Source organism: Rhinoraja longicauda, chromosome 3 (genome assembly GCF_053455715.1).
Source record: "Rhinoraja longicauda isolate Sanriku21f chromosome 3, sRhiLon1.1, whole genome shotgun sequence".
Lineage (NCBI taxonomy): Eukaryota > Metazoa > Chordata > Chondrichthyes > Rajiformes > Arhynchobatidae > Rhinoraja > Rhinoraja longicauda.
In genome coordinates, this window is record NC_135955.1 from 26,343,743 (window position 1) to 26,367,375 (window position 23,633).

At 39.5% G+C, this 23,633-nt stretch overlaps 1 protein-coding gene across 1 annotated transcript in view; it reads right to left on the reverse strand.

Moving 5' to 3' along the window:
• Positions 1–14,945: 14,945 nt before the first annotated feature.
• ugcg (UDP-glucose ceramide glucosyltransferase) overlaps positions 14,946–23,633 on the reverse strand; it is a 47,081-nt gene continuing 38,393 nt past the window's right edge. Inside the window, exons 6-9 of the mRNA XM_078395042.1 lie at positions 23,427–23,605; positions 22,249–22,335; positions 18,935–19,124; positions 14,946–17,598 (exon numbers count right to left, since the gene is read on the reverse strand). Of these exons, the coding sequence (XP_078251168.1) occupies positions 17,428–17,598; positions 18,935–19,124; positions 22,249–22,335; positions 23,427–23,605 (627 nt within the window). The 3' untranslated portion in view covers positions 14,946–17,427. The remainder of the gene's footprint in view (positions 17,599–18,934; positions 19,125–22,248; positions 22,336–23,426; positions 23,606–23,633) is intronic.

The following is a 23,633-nucleotide window of genomic DNA, read 5'->3' on the forward strand; positions in this document are numbered from 1 at the left end:
AGTGAGGAATGGGGGGAATCTGCTGTGGTGGATGTTTATGTTAACTTTTATGTATTTGTGTGCCTTGTTGCTCTTTTTCGTATGGCTGTATGGTAATTCGTATATCACTGTACCTTAATTGAGACATGTGACAATAAAAGACCTTTGAAACCTTGAAACCTTTGAAACCTTCTCCAGAGATGGTATCTGACCTGCTGAATTATTCCAGCACTTTGTAATCCAGCATCTACAGTTCCTTGTTTCTATAAATCTAAAAGCATTTGGTGTGTGATTTGGAAATGGGACTCAAAGTTGATCCAGTTCAAAGGTGACCAAGTTCTATAATAATGATTTCTTGGTGTAGTAAGTCAGCAGGTCAAGCAGCATCTCTGGAGGACATTGACAGGTGACGTTATAGATCTTCAGGTACATCTCAATCCGAAATGTTGCTTGTCCATGTTCTCCAGAGAAGGGGCCTGACCTGCTGAGTTACTCCAGCACTTTGTGTTTTGCTCAAGGTTACAGCATCTGCAGTTGCTTGCTTCTCCATTTCATGGTGGACTTGATTGCATAGCTGGTAGCTGCTGTGGAAATAAACAACAAACTGCAGATGCCCAAAACCTAAAACAAAAATAGAAAGATCAAAGAACAGTCAGCAGATTTTCCTCTGACATAGAAGGGAACTATTTGGCCCATTGACTCTATGGGGACAAGCAAAAGATCATCAGAAGACTAAGCCATCCCATGATGTGGACACTAATTTTGTGTTCACTGATGAATCACGCATGTCTGTGGGCCCAAGTCCAGATTATTAAATTTTTCGGTAAAGGAGACAAAAACATGGTTGAAGGTATCGGTGGAGAAATGTTTTAGGAGGGATATTTTGTCCTTGGTGTTATTTTTCATTAAACACAGTCACAAATCTGTTGCTCTGAGGCACAGGCGGGAAAAAATATGTATTATTAATGTGCAAATCTATCAGCAAACAGATCTGTCAACAAACAGTTGCAATATTGATTGAGGGATTAATATTGGCCAGGACTCTGGGAAGAACACCCTTGCTCGTCCTCAAAGTAGTGCTCTTAGATTTTAATATTCGCCTGAGAGAACAGGCAGGATTTTAGTTTAACATCTCAGCTGAAGGACAGGATTCTTTGGCAACTGCACTGGTGTGTCAGCTGAGACTGTGGGCTGGAGTCCACATCTTCTGTCTCATTCATTAATTTACACCATGAGTTTACATGGTAGATTTTCACATGGTGTTCCACGAGGCAGTCTTTGATACGTCGAGAGAATCAGCTATGTGATGCATCGGGAGTTTTGATCCTTAGGAGGCATTTCCCGTCAGGAATGGGAAGCTGAAGAAAAACATGAGGGAGAAGGGATTAGAAGGCTCTACTGCAAGGGGGAGGAGAGGTTGTGGAGGGAAGCCTGCGAGGAGCAATATTTGGGTTATATGAGCTTTTTTTCTGCAAGAAATTATTTGAAATGCTGAGTATCCTAGTCAGAAATCTTTATCCCCTTTATTATGCTCAGCTGTAATAACTCGTGGTGCCAAAAGTCACAATTCGAAAAAGTATGCAGGATACCAGTTGGAAGAATGATAGTGAGCCAGCAGAGCTCCTGTTCTCTATAAAGAACAGGGTGAAACAAAGAACTTAGGAGAATCTTTCTTTTCCCAGAAACTGGTAAGAACATGAAATTCACCCTCCACAGGGTGAGACTGAAGCAAACAGTAGAGATGGATTTAAAGGGAAGCTGGATTAATCCCAGATGGGGAAAAGGAGTAGAAGGTGAAATGAAGGAGGTGTGAGTGGAGTAAAATAACACCAAAACTAACAAGTGCCAACACTGACTGTAACATTTAACTATTTAATCAAGTATCTTTTAGTATGGTCATCATTAAACTCTAGTGTCTGCCAACGATGATCATTGAACAGTGATGCAGCTTTATGACTACATCTGATGGGAGTAGGACTGGTTGGGCAGACATTTCAAAAAGGCTGCACAAGAACGATGGGAAGACAGAGACACAAAGAACTGCAAGTGCTGGTTTACAAAATAGTTACTAAGTGCTGGAGTAACTCAACGGATCAGGCAGCATCTCTGGAGGACATTGATAGGCAATGTTTTGGACCAGGACCCTTCTACAGACGGATTGTAGTACAGGGAGAAAGCTGGAAGAGAGGTGGAGGTGGGATAAAACCTAGCAATTGATAGGTGTATACAAGTGAGAAGGATTTCATTAGCAGATGAGATGACAAGGAGACAAAAGGATAAGGAGAGAAGAGGAGCCAGAGGAAGGGGACGGGATGAGGGGTGGGGAAAGGGGGCGGGGAGAGGGATATTGGGAGAAATTGGTATGTGGTACAGGGAAAAAAAAAGAAAAAAGGGGGGGGTACCTAATATTGGAGAATTCAATGTTCTTACTGTTGGGTTGTAAGCTACCTAAACGGAATATGAGGTGCTCTGCCTCCAGTTTGCATGTGGCCTCACTCTGGCAATTGAAGAGACCTAGCACAGAAAGGTCACTATGGGAATGAGAAGGGGAATTAAAATGGTTAGCAACCAGGATATGCAACAGACCTGGGCAGACTGAGCACAAGTGTTTGGCGAGCAAATGGCCTTTCTCTCTTCTACGTGAAGCTCAATGGAGAAAATAAAAAATTCCACTGGATTGAAGATAGAATCTTTCCCTCATACATACTAGCCATTGCTTTGGAAAATTGTATGGTTAATAATTTTCGCAAATAGAGAGGGATTATATCATGTACAACAATTTTTGTTCACCAGTTTTGATTATATTATACACTTCTTTCATGTCTTGCCAACAGTTTCTGTGGTGTATTGATTTGTAGTAAGATTATGTCATTAGACTTATCAAGGAAAATTTCAGTTTAGTACACAGTGGGAAAATAAAGTTAAATTTGGATATCAATCATTCTCTATATGTGGACATATTTTTAGAGTGTGACAGACTTTTAAAATCGCTTATCAAGATGGGAATGACATTAGACAATTAGACATCTCTTGTTTGGAACCATTTAAATGAAAGGAAAGCCAGCTGGTTTTATTTTTGCCTCACGCACAACGTTGTTTTAATAGGTCATATTTTATGTCTGGGAAATGTGGGCTCAGTAGAGACTGTGGGCAGATTCACATTTCGATGCAGGATTGGGTCAAAAGCAGCCTTTCGTACCGCAATACAAATTTACTTTTGCTTGTCGGTCTAAGAGGTGTCCTACATTCGCTGAGAATGGAAAACACATTTTTAATGAGAAATAGCTAACTAGAGCAATCGTGGTCGAGGCATCGTCCAAACGCAGAGAATGAACACTGCCAATTTGGGGCTAATTGTATCACAGCCATGATCTGATTGAGGGCATGGATTAGATGCAGGCAGATAAGTGTTGATCTTGCCATCGTGTTCAGCACAGACTTTGCGGGCTGAAGGGCCTGTTCCCATGCTGTACAGTTTGATGACCTATGTTCTATGAATGTTGGAATAGACTTGATGGGCTAGGTTGGCTACATGTGTTTCAACCTTCTGAAATTTCAAATTCAACTATGTTTGATGTTATGTGTTTGCAGTTCACAGGAATTCATTGGTTGGAAGGGGTCTGGTGTTTCATATCCAATAGGGCAACGTGGTCATGGTCAGGAGTGTGCGCTAACATTGGGACAATGAGTCTTAACGGAAAAATTTGGAGAAAATTTGAAGGGCAATTTTAATTTTCGGTGACTGTTAGCCCGATGAATCTACATGGAAGCTGGATAGGCTATTGGATGATCTGTTGAAAGTGGAACCTGGTGGGGTGGCAGGGAGTACCAATATGTTAAATGGTGCCTTTGGTGACAGGTGTCAGAGGTCATGGGGAGACGGCAGGAGAATGGGCTTAGGAGGGAGAGATAGATCAGCCATGATTGAATGGCGGAGTAGACTTGATGGGCTGAATGGCCTAATTCTACTCTTATCACTTATGACCTTATGACCTTCTGGTGAGGGGGCGAATAGGGAGGACGGGGGGAGAGAAGAGGGAGGACTACAGGAAGAGAGCCGGACATGGGATCGGTTGCTGAAATTAGAGACCCTGAGAATTGTCCGGAAACTATTCCAAACAATAGACAAGTCTCAGTACACAAGATATCAAACCGTACAGCACAGAAACAGGCTCTTCGGCCCATCTTGTTAATACCAGCCAAGGTTTTTGGCGCAGCAAATCTGAAGCAGTTTAAATTTTATCTTTAGCTCATAGTGAGATCATCCAAGGATTTGTAATATGCATTCACAAGAATTTTAAATCTGATTGCTCTCTGCGTTGAGTGAAATATTCCATGGCCCTATTTCTCATTGCAGTCTGCTTTTATATATAAATATATACATTTATATATATAAATATATACATTTATATATATATAAATATATATTTAACTAATATATATTAGTTAAATATATATAACTAACTATATATTTAGTTATATCTCTCAGCAGATTAAGGTAATGAAGGTCCAAACGGGTCTTGGGAAGGAAATTCTAATGTTATTTCTGGGAATTTTTTCCTGATATTCTTTGGGCTATTAATTAACTTTAGATTAAGAACAACCATCTGCAGAAACATCACCTGCTTCAGATCATTAGTCGCTGAAGGTCTGCAAAACTCCATCTTACTCTCTCTTTCAATAGCTCTGTGTCGATCTCTGGTTGATAATTTCCCATGAAACTCCTTGGGGCAATCTGGAAAAGGTGCTGTTTAAATAAACGCTGCTGTTAAGTTGCTTTTAAGGCAAACATTTAACTTTCACGTCTGGCTCTTATAATTATTTACAGCCACAAGTTGATACAAACTAGGAGCCAGGAGTGGGTTATTTGGCTCCTTAACTCAGCTCCATCATTCAATGAGGTCATGTAATCTCAGTTCCACATGGTCCTTTCTCTTATCCAGATTTTATTTAGTTTTAGTTTCAGAGATACAGTGCGGAAACAGGCCCTTCGGCCCACTGAGTCCGCACCGACCAGCGAAACCTGCACACTAACACTATCCTACACACACTAGGGACAATTTACACATACACTAAGCCAATTACCTGTACGTCTTTGGAGTGTTGGGAGGAAACCAAAAATCTCTGAGAAAACCCAGATCTTGCTGCTTTACAGCATGGAGACATTGTTTCCTCTGGGTGATGAGTTTAGGACCAGGGATAATACTGTCACAGGGTAGAGAACTAACCTTTTTGGAGTGAGCTAAAAATAAATTATTTCATTCACAGAGTTGTGAATTTTAGTAATTTGTGGGCTGAGATTGATAGATATTTTGGATATTTGGAGCATGAGATGGATGAGGGATTGACCAGAGAGTTATTGAATGCCACACCAGACTCAAAGATCTGTGTAGCTACTCTCCCTCCCATTCTTACAATCTTAGATTCTAAATGCATTGACTAAACAGTACCCACATCATGAGCAAAATACAATCTAAAGGATAATTCATTATTGGGTTTACATAATATTTCTGCTCTTTGAAGCTTTAGCCAGCCTTCAGGTTGATAAGGCTATGTTTTATATCTTGAAGTGATTTGTAAATTTTGTACAGTATCTGTCGTAACTCAGTGGTTTACACTCTTGTATCTGAGGGGAAAGTTTGTCAGTTTCTCCTCACGAAAGACTTATGCACAAAATCCAGAACAACACTTGCACTGGGGCTGTGCTGCGTCAGAATGAGATGTTGAACCATCGACTTTCCTGATGGATAAAAAAGATCTTGGAACATGATTAGGAAAAGCAGGGGAGATCTCCCAAATATCCTCACTAACATTAAATCCTTATCCCTTGATCAACCTCAAAATTAGATTGTATAATGTCCCGGTTCTGTGTGTCACATAATCCACTGGCTCTCAAGTATAAAATGCAAATGAAAATCATAAACCAAGCAAGATACACGAGGTCCCTCCGTTCACTTGATATGTAACATATGTTTAGTGGCGTGCAAAGACGGCATTGCAGATCTGGGCGCCGCCTCTGGAAGTTGCATTCTGATTGGAGTAGCCTCTGTGACCTGCAGATCTCTCCTGCAGAAGCAGGTTCGCATTGTATCCACGAAGGCCCGCAATGAAAGGGGGCCTCCCCGAGTTTACTGGCCCAGCACTGGAGGTTGCCTCAGATGAGCCACTTCACATTTTCCTGGCTCTGCAATCCATAGTACCAACCCCAACCCCACCCATGCAACTTTCTGACTGATTCAGTCATCATATGTGCCAATTACCTAAGCTGACACGCTTACCCACAGTGTGGGAAGCAAAAGCAGTTACTGGTTTAAACCGAAGATAGACACAAAATGCTGGAGTAACTGAACGGGACTTGCAGCAACTCTGGAGAGAAGGAATGGGTAACGTTTCGGGTAGAGACCCTTCTTCAGACTGATGTCAGAGGATAGTGAGATACATAGGTAAGGAAGTGTAAGATGTGAAAATAGGAAAGGGAATGAGGATCAAGGAAAATATAGAATAGATCATTGTTCGCTGTGAGAAGCAAACAACAAAGCAAACAGAGATAATTGTAGTCGGAGACAGTAAGACTGGTCGGAGAACTGGGAATCTGACCGTAATCCATCTTTTTCCTTGTAGTATGACAACTTGTTTAATGTAGCAAGTAATGGAAAAGGCTGTATGTTACTATACCAAGATATCATTTGTTGAAATTGTGGGTCCAAGTTTTATTCTCACTATTTGCAAAATGCATTGTGACACTGACATATGATATTTATATCAGAAGACAATTGGCGTTCACACAGTGGTTATGTTTCAAAACACTGCCTGGAGTGTGAAGCACTTTGCCTTTGGAATGACTGGAGGCAGTGGAAGGAGCTGTTGGAGTCCAAGTGTTCCTTTGTCATTTAATCATAGACTCAAGGAAGATGCATAACACAAGAGGAGGCCATTTGGAAAATAACTATCTGGGTGGACCCCACCATCCAGTGGCCATAGCCCTGCAGATGAAGCGGTCACCTCACTTCAAGTACACATCTTGGGTTGTTTCAAACATGATGAAGATTCTTGCTTCCCCCCCCCACCACCAAAAGCAGTGAGTCTCAGACTTCAGCTACCCCCCTGGATGAAAACATTTTGCCTTTTCTCTCCTCTAACCCTTCCACCAAGTACTTTAAATCAATGCTCTGTGGCTTTTAACTGTTCTATTAAAGGAATTAGGTGCTTCCTGTTTATTGCAGCAAGGCTCCTTATACTTACATCTCAGCGAGGTCTCACAGCCTACACTGCTGCAAAGAAACCACTCCAGCCACTTCAGCCTTTACTCATCTATAATTTTCCAGCCTGGCTTATTGAAGGCAGCAGGTCTGCAGCTTTGAGAGCATGTGGAGAAGGGAGATAACTGATGCAAACTGGACATTGTTAACCAGCAAAATCTTAAACCCCACAAGAAAATCTCACTGAGCAACGTGCAACCATTGTCCAAAAATAAGTGCTTGGGGTTGATAAGTGGAGGATCAGCATTTATTTGAGACCGTGATGGCTTCCTCCAATGCCAATGCATTACAGCAGCTACATGATCTGCACCTCAGTGGGTCTTGCATTCTCCTCCCAGTTTGACAGCTTTGTGTTCAACCTCCACTGCAGTGGTGCTCCAGTGAGGTAGCAAAGGAGCATTGCACTGGTGACAGGGCAGCTTCGGAAGAGACGATAATCTTAGATCCCTTCCGTACAGTCCAATTGGTGATCCTACATTACTTCCATATACAACATGGAACTTCCAGGCAGAGCAAAAGCCCCACACCGATCTATCCTCCAATCCCCATTATCTCACATGGATGATAAGAACTTCCATGAAGAACATCCTTATCAGTGAGCCCCTTGAACATGAATTCCATTTTATCCACTGAAAAGCTGGAAAAAAAAGTGACAGTTAACTAAGAAACAAACTCTGGAGGACCTCAACAGACCAGGCAGCATCTGTGGAGGAAAATGGACAGACATATTTGGGTCAAAACCCTTCTGCAGATGGCTGGTTTAGCTTCTCTAGCTGTCACATCTGTCAAAAAAACACATAGAGTCATAGTCACACAGCATGGAAACAGGCCCTTCGGCCCAACTTGCTCACACCAACCAACATGTCCCATCTACACTAGTCCCACCAGCCTGCACATCCTTCTAAACCTATCCTGCCTGCATATCCTTTTAAACCTATCCTATCCATATACCTGTCCAAATATCTTTCTGACTATCATGCTTTTGAGTAAAGAAAACAATTAAAAGATTCTTAACAATTGAAAATATATGAAAAGTAAAGGTTTTTGAAAGGGTTAAGCTCACCCATCAATGCTGGGCTCCACAGAAGTGGAACATAATTTGTAAATTCCAGGCAGGAACCTCTCAGGAACCTCTCAGGAAATTCAGTTATTTTGTCTTTTTGTCCTGAACTTCCTGATGCTTACAAGGAAATGGCAACAGTTCCATGCAGAAAATCCAGATTTATATTTAACCTAAAACCTAATCACTGACAAGATACTTGATCAATGTCATTAGTTGGGAGTATGACACACAAAAAATGGCCATCCTATTTTTTACATTACAACAGTACTGATGCATCAAACGTTTGCTGTTTACTTTGAGAAACCATGAGATCTTAAAAGATGCTATATTGATACAAGTCTGTCTTTATCAAGTGGTATATGGAAATTTTCATAGCCATACTAAAAAATTATTACAAAATCTTGAATGGTGTAATAATTAACACAACAAATAATTCTGCTGGTGGATTCAGAGAGTTAGGCATTCATCTTTGATCTCTGGGCCATAACTTAATTGGCACTAAAAGGTCAGGAAGCCAGACAGCACGCAAGAGCTTATTTAATGCCAATGGCTAAAGATTAACTTTTATTCAAATTTCTTCTCTCTTACACCATTAAAATGCTTTTTAATGTTGAATATTAAATCTCCCTTCAACCTCTATTGGTTTGAGACCAACAAGACTAGGTGACTGAAATTCATTACCTAATGTTATTCCAGGAAATATAAAATTGATCCATAATGTTCTGCATTGTGGAGGAACAATCCATCATGGAATGTATACACTGGAATTTAGAAGGATGAGAGGGGATCTTATCGAAACATATAAGATTATTAAGGGGTTGGACACGTTAGAGGCAGGAAACATGTTCCCAATGTTGGGGGAGTCCAGAACCAGGGGCCACAGTTTAAGAATAAACTGTGAACGGATATGAGGAAAAACTTTTTCAGTCAGAGAGCTGTGAATCTGTGGAATTCTCTGCCTCAGAAGGCAGTGGAGGCCAATTCTCTGAATGCATTCAAGAGAGCTAGATAGAGCTCTTAAGGATAGCGGAGTCAGGGGGTATGGGGAGAAGGCAGGAACAGGGTACTGATTGAGAATGATCAGCCATGATCACATTGAATGGCGGTGCTGGCTCGAAGGGCCAAATGGCCTACTCCTGCACCTATTGTCTATTGTCTATTGGCAATACATAATCCCAAATCAGAATGGCCCGACTTGGAGGGAAACTGCAGGTGGTGATTGAAAATCCAAAAGGTGTAGAAATCTGAAGTAAAAAGCAGAAAAATGCTGGAAAAACAGATCAGGCAGAATCAGTGGAGAGATGAACAGTAACCTTTTCAAGTTGAAGACCCTTCATCAGAACTGGAAAGATGAAAAGACAAGTCATGAGTGTTTATTTGCCATTGCACTGGGAACAGAACGATGAAATCACTACTAAATTCGATAGGATGAGACCAGGGTGAAGTGTAATTGGTATCTGAGATATTCCCTTTGTCCTATCCAGCCCTATCCACCTACTCTGCAACTTTAAAATGATTTGTTCACTCACCTCCCAATTCTGATGAAAGATCTTTGGCTGAAATGTTGACTGTTTCTCTTTAAGTCATGCTGCCTGACCCTGACATACTGAGCCTTACTAATGAAAGCCAGTGTCCCAAGTGATTTGTTAACCATGTCAACCATTGCAATGCCACCTTCAGGATCTCTGGACATACTCAAAGGTCCCTCTTTTCATTAATGTTCCCTAAGACCATAATATTCATGGTATGTGTCCTTGCCTCTTTAGAGCGCCCAAAGTGCATCACCTCAATATTATCTGGATTGAACACCATCTGCCATTTATCAGCTCATTTCACTAACACGTTGGCATTACTGTAGCCTAAGACTACCTTCCACACTGCCCACATATCCGCCAGTCTTCGTGTCATCTGTGAACATATCATCATGCTTCCTGTACCCACATCATTCATGTACACTGCAGTACAAAGAGCAACGTTTCCAGCACAAATCCTATTAATTAATACAACTCCCTACCATCAATCATCCTCGGTTTCCTCTTGCCAAGCCAGTTTTAGATCCGGTTTGCCAGATTGCCATGGATCCCAGGAGCCATAACCTTTTAGACCCAATCTCCCATGTGAGACCTTAACCAAAACCTTATTGAAATTCATGTAAACGACATTTGGTCACCTCTTCAAACAATTCAATCAGATTGGTCAGACAGCATCTGTCCTTGACAAAGACCATGTTGGCTGTCCCTGATTAGACTCTTCCATTCCAAGTACAGTAATCGTTAAAGCTGTCCCACATCCAATACCTTCTCGACTACTGATGTTAAGCTCACAGGTCTGTACTTATCAAGTTTTTTCCTTCATGGAAAGTTTCCTGTTCTCCAATCAATATGATCTTTACTTGTGACCAGCGAGGTTTTAAAAGTCTCAGCTGTAGCATATGTACAGGGCAGAAAAAAATGCTTCTTACATTTAAAAGAATGGAAGCAATTCTCCGTCTGAGATTTCCTTAATTACAGAGAGAACAGACAGGAAATTGAATATATGTTGTGCCAAACTGATCAAGGCATAAGCATTCTCTGAAGATGAACAAAATAGTGGGTGTTGTATGTCCTGTCTATGGCTGTTTGAACTATTTTTGTGAAAACTGCAAGGCAAGCTCTGTGCAGATAGAGTCAGCCATTAAGAATCTACATTGCTGCTTGTAATTTAGCCCTAATAACAAACTTCTATTAAAAGCTGAAAACCAGTCCTTTGAACCTTGTGAGTTGCTTTTCGGTAAATCTGATGAAAGAAATCTATACACTGAAATGTAAAGGACTCAATTTTAGAGTTAAAATAACTTTTGAATCTGTTTCCAACTTGTAAAGCAGTGATTTCCTGATTAAAGGCTGTAAACAGCTGTTTGCATCTGAATTGCACCCTTTTTTGACCTTGATTTACAGCACAGAATGGGAAATAGTTGAAGGGATAGTGCCACTGGGGAAAGAGCCAGGGAGTGGGACTAACTGTATTGGTCTCATAAAAGATGCCATGTGCTTACTATCTACAAAAGCACAGTACATCTTATATTTCCACTGCCATGTTTGCAGACAATTCTTCTATTTTTTCTTTCACTTTATCTGTTACAATAATTTTCTAACTCGATTGGACCCACCTGTTGTCTGAAATGTCAAAATAGATAAGACCTTCAAAGTACTTGATTGGCTTTTGAATGTTTTTGATTTCTAAGGCTGTAAAAGGCATTCTATAGGTGCAAGTCCTTTCTACTCTCACTCTTGCACCAGCTTTCTTTTAAAATAAATAGTTTCTGTCAATGTTTCCTGTGGTCATTCAGTCAAGAATAGTTCATTGATGTTTCTTTAGAATTTATATATTGACAGGCAAATAAATAATCAAGATAACAGCAAATATTTTTCTACTCCTGTTTAGAAAGGAACGAGTGCTGATTTAAAATAATTGGCATTAGAAAGTCAGAGGGATGATAGCGAGTTATTTTAACTCAGCAATCTTTGGGAAGAATATACCAACACGGAGGTGGAAGCAGATGTCATGATAATGTTGAAAAGAGAAAATAATTAATACATAAAAAGTAAATACTCTGCAGGACAGTGGAGTTAGGAGCAGTGGGGGTGGAGGATGTATGTGGGCAAGGATGGATTGCATGTGTCAGAAGATAAGTGGTGGAACTAATTGGATAGCTGTTTGTGAAACCTGACATTAATACAATGGGTTGAATGTCTTCTTTGTATTCTGTGGGGATTCTATGACTCAATAATTTGCCAGTAACAATATCTCTCATAGAAAAGTTCACATTACAATAAAAACATATGCCTCTCATTGACTTTTATCACGCCAAACATCTTTCTATGATGTAAAATGTCACATGTCTGCCCTGTGGTGCAAATACATCCGATAGAAATTCCATGATTCAGACAAATAGAAAACCTATGCAGAACATGGTAAAAGTACAGAACATTGGGGAGCATCAATCCAGCATTGATCTGCCTCTTATGTGACGACATTTTCACCGGGCAAGGTCTGGTCCAGTGTTCTACAGGTATGGGTCAAGGGGTTTGGAAGTTCTTGAGAAGGGTATGTAGCCCCTTTGTGTTTCTTGTGCCTTTTGGTTTACTTCTTTTGGATGGCTGTAAGGGAATAATTTCCTATCCTCCTAAAGAGCAGCCATGAATTGTAATAAAGTTCTGATATTTTATCTAAGCTGGAGGGTATATAAATTCAATTGCAGTCACTTACATTTGATACAGAATATAGCGACAGCTATTCATATTTATGGACTCACATAGAATAATTTTGCAAAGAAGGAATGCAGTCAGACCATTGCATCCATGCTGGCTGGCTCTCTCCAAAACAGCCCCATTTCCCTACTCTTTTTCCCAGTAGTCCATACATTAGTGCCAATCCAATATCCATTTGAATACTCTGATTAATGCTAAATCCACCATCTTTGAAGGAGGGGATTTCCAGATGGCATTGTATACCCTGCTTAAGAAATTATTTAGTTGGTTGTCAAGTCTTCAACTGGACACCAATCTTTTCTGCAAAAGAAAGCTGGATGGTGATAGACACAAAATGCTGGAGTGATTCAGCGGGTCAGGCAGCATCTCTGGAGAGAAGGAATGGTTGACGTTTCAGGTCGAGACCCTTCATCCTTGATCCTCTGAAGGGCCTCGACCCGAAATGTCACCCATTCTGTCTCTCCAGAGATGCTGCCTGACCCGCTGAGTTACTCCAGCATTTTGTGTCTACTTTCGATTTAAACCAGCATCTGCAGTTTTTTTTCCTACACAAGCTGAATGGTGAAACAGGCTCAAGGGGGCTAAATGGTTGATTCGAGTTCTTTGACATTATTCCTAATTATTTAGCTTAGGGAGGGTGATACTTTAAATAAAATCTCAGAGCAAAACAAAGGAATTAACTGGATTTGGCTTTACCCATATCTACCTCCCAAAACATCCCATAGGGATGAATGTGCTGCCATTCACCTAGTCAACATGCAACACTTGTTACAATCTCTGAAATGCAGAGGAAGATACGCCTACCCTTTCCGAATCCTCTCTTTTTCGTACTTGTACAAAGTTATGTGGCTCTGTACTTCCCACTTTGAAGGCATCATTCCTCTAGTTCCATGACTTGGCCTGGGAAGCCTAATCATGTCCCACTTCTATTCATGCTCAGACTCATTAGCTCCCTTAAATCACCATTCAACTGACTGAGGCTTGGAGAACTCTCTAGATATTGGGTGGCATAACAGGAAGAGGAGTTTTTCTGAATGCTGATTCTGCCATCTCCACTGAGTAAAATCATTATGCCCTCTAATATGGGAGGGGGGGGGGGGGGGGGGGGGGGAGAAGGAGGGGTTGATGTGGAGCATGAGAAGAATATGGGAATAAAGCTCACATCTACCATTGAACAATTCCAGCTGCACACATGAGCTAGAGATTGCACTATCCATGTTATTTTGTGGCGAAAGCAATATATTAGATAATATCTGCTTGCTCGACAAATAGGGATTGAAAGTCCAACACATTGCTATCTGCCTTAGTGCCTGGAACAGAATAACACAGATCAATTATTATCCCAGCCTATGTTTATTGCCTGGAAATGTACACGAGAAAGCATATAAAGCAAGTAAAGAGATTCTATTTTTACTGACAATATATCTATTAAATTAGGCTCCTCAGATGAGCAGATGATACTTTTGTTTGACATCCAGTTCTGAAGAACAGAAACTTCATCCAGCTAGTGGAAAGGCCAAAGTGTTTGGCCATGGACTTTGCTACAAAAGTCTAACTATTGACACCAACCGTCTCTTTGACGAGTGTCTGAAATGGAATGAGTTGGTTGCAACCTTGATGTGTGACACCAAATTACGTTTCCATGTCATCACTGAAAATCACTATTTTCTCCTGTCGATCACTCAACTCTATTCCTGCCTCAGCTTCTCTGTGGCTGAAACCATTCTCCAAGCCATTCTGTCCCTTGACTTATGCTTTATGAATTTGAGATCATCCAAAACTCTGCCAGTTTCCTAACATGTAGCAAGATGGGTCCACCCATTAATCTAGCTTGCTGCTCCACCCCAAGTAAGATAATCACTTGATTTAAATATCAGGTTAAGTAATAACACAAGTTTAAAATTCTCATTAAAAAAAGAACGAGTAATAGCTTCATTAATTTATAGGGCAAGTGATAATCTGATTTGTTTTTTCATTCTTCCTTTGTTTCCTCCTTACTTTCTCCATCATATAATACTTCAAAATTATACTTCTCCAAGTCCCCGGGGGACAAGGTCGCGAAGAACAAAGGGGACCCGGCCTTGGGGGGGGGGGGGGGCGAGAACGAGTAACTGTGGTGGAGGTGGGGAACGAAAAAGGGACCAACAATATTTAAGGGTACTTTGTAACTTTCTCTGCACCTTGTGGCAACTGTTTTGTGTTCTGCACAAAATATTTCAAAATCAGGAGGGTGAGCAATTCTTCATCTCACTTCCTCTGTTTATATACTCTTTTACAACTTACGTTCTGAAGGTTTGGAAATATTTTCACAAGAACCTGAAGGTTTGGATGATCATTTGAATTTGAAAGATGTTATCGCAACAGAGGCGCGATTGTAACATAAAGATCAATGTCACCACTTGATTTTTTTTAATAACAATTAAAACATGAACACTATACGTTTTGTCTTATACCACTTCATAAAGCAGTGACAAATAATTCATACAAAAACTATTCACATTACAGCTACATTCAAATCAGTTTTATTCAGTAAAAAGTTGAATGTACAATTCATATCTTGGAATATATAGTCTTCTGAAGCAAAAATTTTCACTGATTAAGCGCTTAATGGAAGAGTCTGGAACACAATACAAAGTTGACAATTAAATAAAGCACATTTGTTTTTCTGTGTTTGCTTATGTACATGGCAATGTCAGTGTCACTTAATAGCAATCTCAAATTTAAACCAACAAGGACAAAGCAGATACATTCTACATGACTTTTTAGTCACCACATATTATTCCAAGGCTCATATTTAATACCTAAAATGCCCATTGGAGAGGCACAATTACTGGGACCCTTTATAGCACAGATGGTGTGATGATACACAGCGTAACATTATAACAAAGTTGAAACAGACCACTATTGGTGTTGACATTACTCTTTGTATGCTTTGTTCTTGCAATTAATAGAAATAGACAAATGGCTCAATAAAAGTTATGAATATCATGAGATTGTGCATTAGAGACACTTCATTTTCAGCTAAGCCAGTTTCAGAGGTGCCTCACATTGCTTTGTAATTGCAGGTGATTCATTTTTTTACCACTTCCACAATAGTTTGTTTTGAAATTTACAGCTGAAATGTCATGGAAAAAAACCAGCATTACATTAGGTTGCAAGTAAAATTCTCATTTCAGCACTAGTCAGGTTAACAAAAATTGCGTTATTTAAAAAACAATTGCATACAATTAAACAGTCAATAGTAAACAGCAAAGCGCAAATGACTTTAAATCTTAAAACAAATGGATCACAACTAGACAGTTTCAATAACACAGGATATCCTCAGGATTCACCCAATTCATGCCAGTGGATGGATGGGGTGGGATCATACATACAAAACATTATACTTGAGCTGTGCAATGGTTATAGTGAATGACCCTTCAAACCAATAAAATGATATCATAAGGGTAATGGTTAGAATAAAAAATGAGGCACGGGTGGCATCAGCGGTAATATTATAAGTTAAAATTTGTCTGGTCACTGTTGAACCAGATTGTCTGAGCTTAAAGTGCATCATTCACCGTAATGCTGCTTGAAAAAAAAATCATCTCTTACACAATGGATCTGACTGCCCAGCAGTGATTTATGAGTAAACCAATCATTTAAAAAATAATGCTGATTTAGTTGTTGCTCAGATGGCAAAACAATTTGAAACGTCATATTTTATGACATATACATTATGCCCACCCATCCCTCCTTTAACACAAATTCTGCACAAGGTTCAGAGCATAGACATTCCTCAGTCTCACCCCTATATTGTCAAGCATACACAGAGCATTTTCACCCCCCCCCACCTTCCCCAACCACTCCACCTGACCCAGCCCCAGTTTTAACAGATCTAGTTCACCACAACAATTGATTATAACATAAAGCTCAGTAAATTCAATACTTTGAATACAAACATCAACACGTAGCCTGGGGAAGAAACTCAACTGCATGCACAAGTTGTTTTTCCAAAAAAAAACATTAATATGCCACAAATACTAAACGAGTCTTCATTAATGTAGTCTAGATTGAGATGGCAATAATAAATATAACATTAGCAGACCCAGTTTGACAATTTTGAAATAGGTGCTGCAGTCGTAATTATAACCCCATACAAGGCCTCCCCACCTATTAAACATTATTCCATTCTCCAAATGACCACTCAATACTTACAAATTATTGAACACAAAAGGCAAGGTTGTAATTTGAAGATGTCCAATCTAATTTTGTCTTGAACTGTATTATCATTCTCTGAGCTGGAGATAGTATGCAGCCTAGTGTCGTTGATTCTTTGAAAGGGACTACTTAACTGCTGATTAGGCAATGATAAAAACTAAAAGCTAATGCACATGCAGTGATCACCATTACAGTTGTTCCAGAAGATTGCAGATAAAATTATCGAACTTAACCCCACTTTTGGTCATTGCTACTTAAGGCCAAAAAATGCCTGTTTGTCAACCACCCCAGTATTTTTTACTATAATTTTACATTAGCTAGTTTGCATCAGAAGACCATTAGGCTTTTTTTATACCCAAGTGCAGTGTCGTTTGATGTCTGAAAAATCTCCACACCTAACATTTGAAGAAATTGTACTTCATGCATGCACCTAGTTTATATTAAAAAAACATTAACTGTCTTTAACCCACAATTTTGCAAGATGATAGAGAAACATGCATTTTTGGCCTTAAGAGTTCCTGCAATTATGTTTTTAATTTCAGCTGCAAGTGTCAGGCAAATAAATTAACTCAAAATACTAGGACACACAAGTAAAAACTATTGAATGTAGAACTATTTAAAAGTCTTTGTACAATCATAATACTTTTCTTCATTTATACAATCAGGGACGCGGTGTTCATACATCAATAATTTCTTCAGCTGTGCCACCACAGCGCAGTTTGTAGCGCCCTGTCCGCCAGCTTATGGTAGGATCCCAAAGGGCAGACAAGAATATATATATTGTCATCGATTCTCTGATAAACCAGGCAACTGCATAATCAAGTTTTGAGAAACACAAAGGTCCACCCTGGATTGGGGTTGGGGAAGAGAAAACAAATCATTAATATCTCTGCAGTATTAATTAAAAGCTGTGCATTTAAAATAAAAGTAATGGCAATTCATAATGTAAAATGAATTGCTAATGCTTAATTTGGGAAAAATTGCCACCCAATTCCCATGGTTTCTTCAATGCTAATTATCTAAAGTATTGACCAGATCTCATCAACTTAAATGTGAAGGCCCTGCATTTCTAAGTTTACATATGCCAGGCTTCCAGGCAACATCACAGACTAGTTTATTTATTTTGTTGCTGATTGTGGGAATTTGATATGCACAATTTAGCTGTCATGTTTTCCTCCATTCCATACTTCATGGGTTTTGAATTACCCAAAATCAGGCTAGCCTTGAGTAATAAATGGTTTTCACAAGTCGATTTTGTCCGTAGGTTAGAAAATACACAAAAAAAATCATTTGATATGGTAACCATACGTCCAGTTTCATAATGAATGACATCTAAAACATAGAAGACTGATAAGAAGGAACAGTTACTAACAGTGGAGAAAGAGGGGAAATTAATTTTGCTGCTCATAGGAACAAAGGCGTGTATGTACATCGGACATTTGGATAAAAATATTATGGGATTTAATATAATAATTTAATATTGTGTTTATATACAAGGATGTCCATAAATTTAGCAATTATAACCCAGGGACAGCCTGGATTTATTTTTAATCTTTAATCTACGTGCATTCTGTAGTTATTTAAATGCCTACATAAGAGGGATGGAAGAAAGGATGTGGAGATGTGGAAATTCTCAGAATATTCCAAACCCATTACAGCAATTGATGGCCTTTTGCAGGGTACACATTGTTGTACTATAACTGTTGAACTAATTCAAATGGAATCATAGCGTTCCAGTGGAAAATGCATCAATAAAATCACCCTAGCAATGGACACTCCTCCCCTCCCCATCACCTCTAGCAATAAAAACCCACCATTTGCTGAACTGAGCAAAATGCAAAGGAAATTCAAAGATCAGCAAACTGAACATTGTTCCAAAGTAAATCTGCACAGTGACAGTTAATATCCTGTAGATGGTTTTATGACCCACACCAATTGATTTTGTGTTCAATTGAAATATTCATTGAAAATCTAGGATAGGGTTTGTTTACTCAAATTTTCTTTCCGACAGCATCCCTTTTCTAAATATACAAATGCCGCTCCCTCTTAGCTCAACTAGGGCACAGGTTTCCCATAATAAATTAAAAACAGGTCATGCAGATTCTCCCCTCCCCCCCCCCCCCCCCCCCCCCCCCCACCACCTCCAAGATGAATTTAATGTTCTGAATCAGTCAGTTACATACCTGGATTCCTCTAAGCTGGATGTAATCAGATATGAACCACGCCAAGCAGTGACACATGAAAAACACCATGATGTCCCATTTGAAAACATGATGAGCTGCCCATCCAATTATCAAACTTGCAACAAAGCACTCAGAGATCGGTTCGCATATAATTGTAGCAGGCAGCATGTTGATACGCAATTTTGACCACCTTATTGAGAAGAACAGCAAAATATTAGATTGTCAACCATACTCTTCATCATGTTTCTCCCTATTTAACATGATGTTCACTGGGTTGCACTCTCTCTGAGGTTGCAAGTTCCACTTTAGATTCCCGAGCACTAAATCTATGCTGGCTCTCTATTGTAGTACTGAGAGAGTGCTTTACAATTGGAAGTGCCATCTTTTGGATTAAACCAAAACCCCATCTCTTCTCCCAAGATAGACAAACAATCTTGAAAAGCAGAGGCATTATCTCAGGTGTACCTCCTGGTACTTATTCTTCTAATAGTGTCAATGTAAAATGCTTAACATTTTTCTGCATCATGTTGCTGTTTAGGAAGTTTCTGGAACGCTCTGCCTTTTTCTGGTACATTATGGTACTGACTTTACTTGAATGGCCATAAAGTACTTCTAGGTTCATGGATTTCCTGAAAGATAATTTATAAACACATTTATTTTCAGATTTATTACTTGTGCCTGCTGTTGCTATGCATCAGATGCCAGTATTTTTTTGAAAGAAAATCATTTCGCTATTATTTCTCCTTTGAACAATGAAGGCACTTAGATTCACAAAAGGCCAGCAGTGATACGATTCCTGTACCATTGTGATACAAAGCCAAGAATAGGTTGATTCAAGCACAGGCAATATTATTAAATTAAATGCAATATTACCTGCAGAACCACATTGATTATTCAACCTCTATTTCTAACAGTCAAAATATGCTGGAAACACTCAGCAGACCTGATTATGGGTGGAGAGAGAAGAGTTAACATTTTTGTCCTTCAGAGCTGACACAAGTCAAGGATGCAGTATGGAGCATGGTTGGAGAGAACAATGAGAATGTCAAGGCTAGGGTGAGGACAAGTGAGATTCAATGACACAACTGGCGATGGTGTTGGTTAAGGGTGGGGTGGGACAGTGGGCCACAGGCCAAGGCCACGTTGAATTGCAGCTGATCTGCCTGGAGGAGACAAGCTGGAGATGCAAGTAGGAGGCAAATAATTGGGAAGAAGAGGAAACCTTAAAGGTACAAAATGTGAGAGAAACATACTGCAGGTGTTGGAAATTTGAAACAGAAACAGAATGCTGGGAATACTCAGGTTGGTCAGCATTTACAGAAAGATGAAAAGTCAACATTTCAGATTAATGATCAATCAGAACTGGGAAGTTCCGATATAAGGCAACAAAGGTTGGTTATATGAAATATTTGAATTAAAAATTACGTTCCAAGTCTGCAGTGAGCCATTTCAGAAGATAACATTTTTCAGGCTTGCACGTGATTGTGCTGGAAGACAGTAAATGGCCATAACAAAGAGGGCAGAATGGGAGTGGGATGGAGGATAATTGGCAATGCAAGGCTTAGAGTTGCCCTTTAAGACTTGAGACATGTTCTATTATGTAGTTCCCCAATCTGTGTTTGTTTTTTCCAATGCAGAGGAACTACATTGGCCAGACTGAATACCGCATACTAAATTGGAGAAAATCCAAGTGAATCACTGCCTTTGCACTGTTCTACTAAACTCCAAGTACAAGAAACAGAATACCATCTACTGATCCATAGGAGTTGACAGTGGATTCAATTTAAGACAGTCAGACTTTCCAGTGTGCATTAGAACTGGCCAGTTCAGAAGAAAGGTCATCAACCTTTTTTTTCTCTTCCACTAGTGATTTTAAAAAAAATCATTTTGGGGATCTGGGCCTTGCTGGCAATGCCAGAACTTTTTGTCAATTCCTAATTGTCTTTGGTAAGGGAGTGACAAGGTCTCCGCTTTTATTAACCTGCCCCACCCACATTTGTCATTCAATCTCTTGGTCGCTTCCCGATCACTGATATTGCCATTGTTCCATTTGATGCCTCTCAGTTCTCATTAAAAATCAAACTGCTACGTTGATTATTTTTCTCTCTCCACAGATTCTGGACCTGACCCACGGAATATTTTCAGCAATTTCCGTATAGAAAAAGAGAGATTTTATGGTCAACAGGTGACTTGAAAATCAGTGGATTTTGGGGTTCATTCATACAGCATCAGAATGTTTGTTTTTCGTCAGATATTACATTGATCCCATTCCCACTGCACAACTGAACACTCACCTTTTCTTTATAGGCCTAGGTTTAAAGGTCAGTATATTGTCACATGTACAAATTAAGTTAGTAAAATTTGAGTTACCATTGACTAACATTTTAAATAGCTCATTTGCAAAAATAGTGCATACGTTTAAGTATAATTCTATTTAAATCTCTCAAGTCATGTTTTATAAGAGCACCAATGCACCTAAAGGACTTTCTCCTTGACATTTCCCACATCACCCCTAGCTCAATAAAACTGCTCCCAAACATTCCACTCATCCCATCACATCTGGAATATTTGCAGCAACAGCTCTTTCACCAGGTGCCTTTACCTACAATTATCCACCCAATGACATGACTAGCGTGCAAGGTCAGCCAAGAACACCCAGATCATTCTCTTCAGGTTGTTTGTGTTCCCTTCCCAGACCCATATCTTCCTCCACTAGAAAGCAGTTTATACAAACTCTGCTGTCTGCTCCTTAACACTCATCCTCATGCTTGCTGTATATGGGTTCTCCATTATTCCAACTGTTCCAATCCAAAGTCAACATCTTCCTGTTCAAAAGCTTTCAAAGTTTCCTTACTTTGATCGCCTCCTCCGGCCCTAGAATTCTCTGTTCCACCCAGCTTTGTCCTCTTATGCATCCCCATTCCTCCATTCAAACTCCTTAGGTGCAATTTCACCTTCTACCCTCTCCCTTTAAGAATATATTTAAAAACTTTCACCAAGGTTGTCAGTTCCTCTAGCTCTTTAGTTTTTTGTGCAATTATATTTCTGCAACAACTTTTTTTAAGCATTCTATGCTTATGGAGCAATACCAACTGACTGATGTTAACATATTGCACAGAAGTTATAGTGTTAATGTGCGGGGATCGCTGGGCGGCACGGACTTGGTGGGCCGAAAAGGCCTGTTTCCGGCTGTATATATATGATATGATATATGATATGATATGATATGATAAGTCAGAGTGGTAAAGAAGAAAGTCTCAATTATTTAACCGATGCTAAAATACAAAATAACGGACGATATTACCAAAACTTACCTGATCATTCTTGACTGGAAGAGAGAAATTGAATAGCTGCCTGAATTTTGCATTGCTACTTGACTTGCCATAGCAAACTTCCATCCCCTAAAAATAAAATCAACATAAATCAAATTCACACCACGCCCACACAATGCATCAAAAGGTACTTCTGAATAGAATTGGGCAGATTACATCCTGCTCAGCTATTGTTTTATTGCAGATGCAGCAATTAGAACACATTGCAAGTCAAAGACAAAGATCTGCATGTCCCCACAAAAATTTCCATTGCCAACAAAATATTAAAAGAGGGAAATTTCTGACTTCAGATGTTTTTTTAAAAATTGTCCATTCTAAATTAATCTGAACACTATTAAATGGGTTTTAATGCATTTCTCAAAGGATACAAGGCTTTGGAAGAAATGCAATATTGATTTAACCAGAATGTTACTAAGGCTGCAAGGATTTTGAGTTAGAGTACACAAGAAAGCCTTATTTTTCCTGTTACATTGGCGGTCCAGGGCAGTCCGAGGTATTTTGTGTTTGGAAAGATATTGTCAGGCTGGAGAAACATTTTCTCTTGAAGGGATAAGTCTTGGATTAGCACAAAACTTGCATTCAGAACTAGGTTACTCAAGAAGCAAGGATCAGTGTGAAACTCTCTCCAGAAGAATAAATTATAAAGAGCAGCAAAAGTGTAACCTATGTAAAGTGCAAATGTTGAAGGCATTAGCTTAATATCAAATCTGAGTTTGCAAAAACTCTGTCGAAGGTACGTGATAATGAATCAAATTAAATGGAATACAATGGATCAAACAATTCCCATATTTTTATGGTAACATTTTCTTTTTAGAATGAAGAGCACGCATTACCAAGTACAAGAAACGAATACTTCAGCTTAAGCAAATGTATAAAAAAGAGGGCAGAAGGCTGTTCCTGCCCTCTGGATAAGAACAGATTTGCTGCATGGGCTGTCTTGGTAGAAACTGAGATGCCCCAGCTGGAGAAATGCAACACAGAACCAACCATACCAATACTCAATTTCTCAACACCAAAGATGCGAACAATAAAACCAAGTTCAGCATATAATTTACAGTGCGACATTATAGCCAATAACAGAAATATCCAACGCAAGACTTTGGACAATTTGTACGGCACTTAAATGAATTTCCCTACTTATGGATTGTCCAAATACCAACCTGTCTGCAATTGCCTTGGACATAAAATAATCTTCAGCAATATACTGAGCAAAAGCAACAAGTCCACCAGCCTGATCCAACACATCTTTCCTCATTAAACAAGACATTCCAGTTACACACTTGAAGCCAGTTACATTGGCTGATAGATAGGTTCTTGGGTGCGATGTGCCAAAATACACCTGTAACACAATGTGATTGTAATCAAAA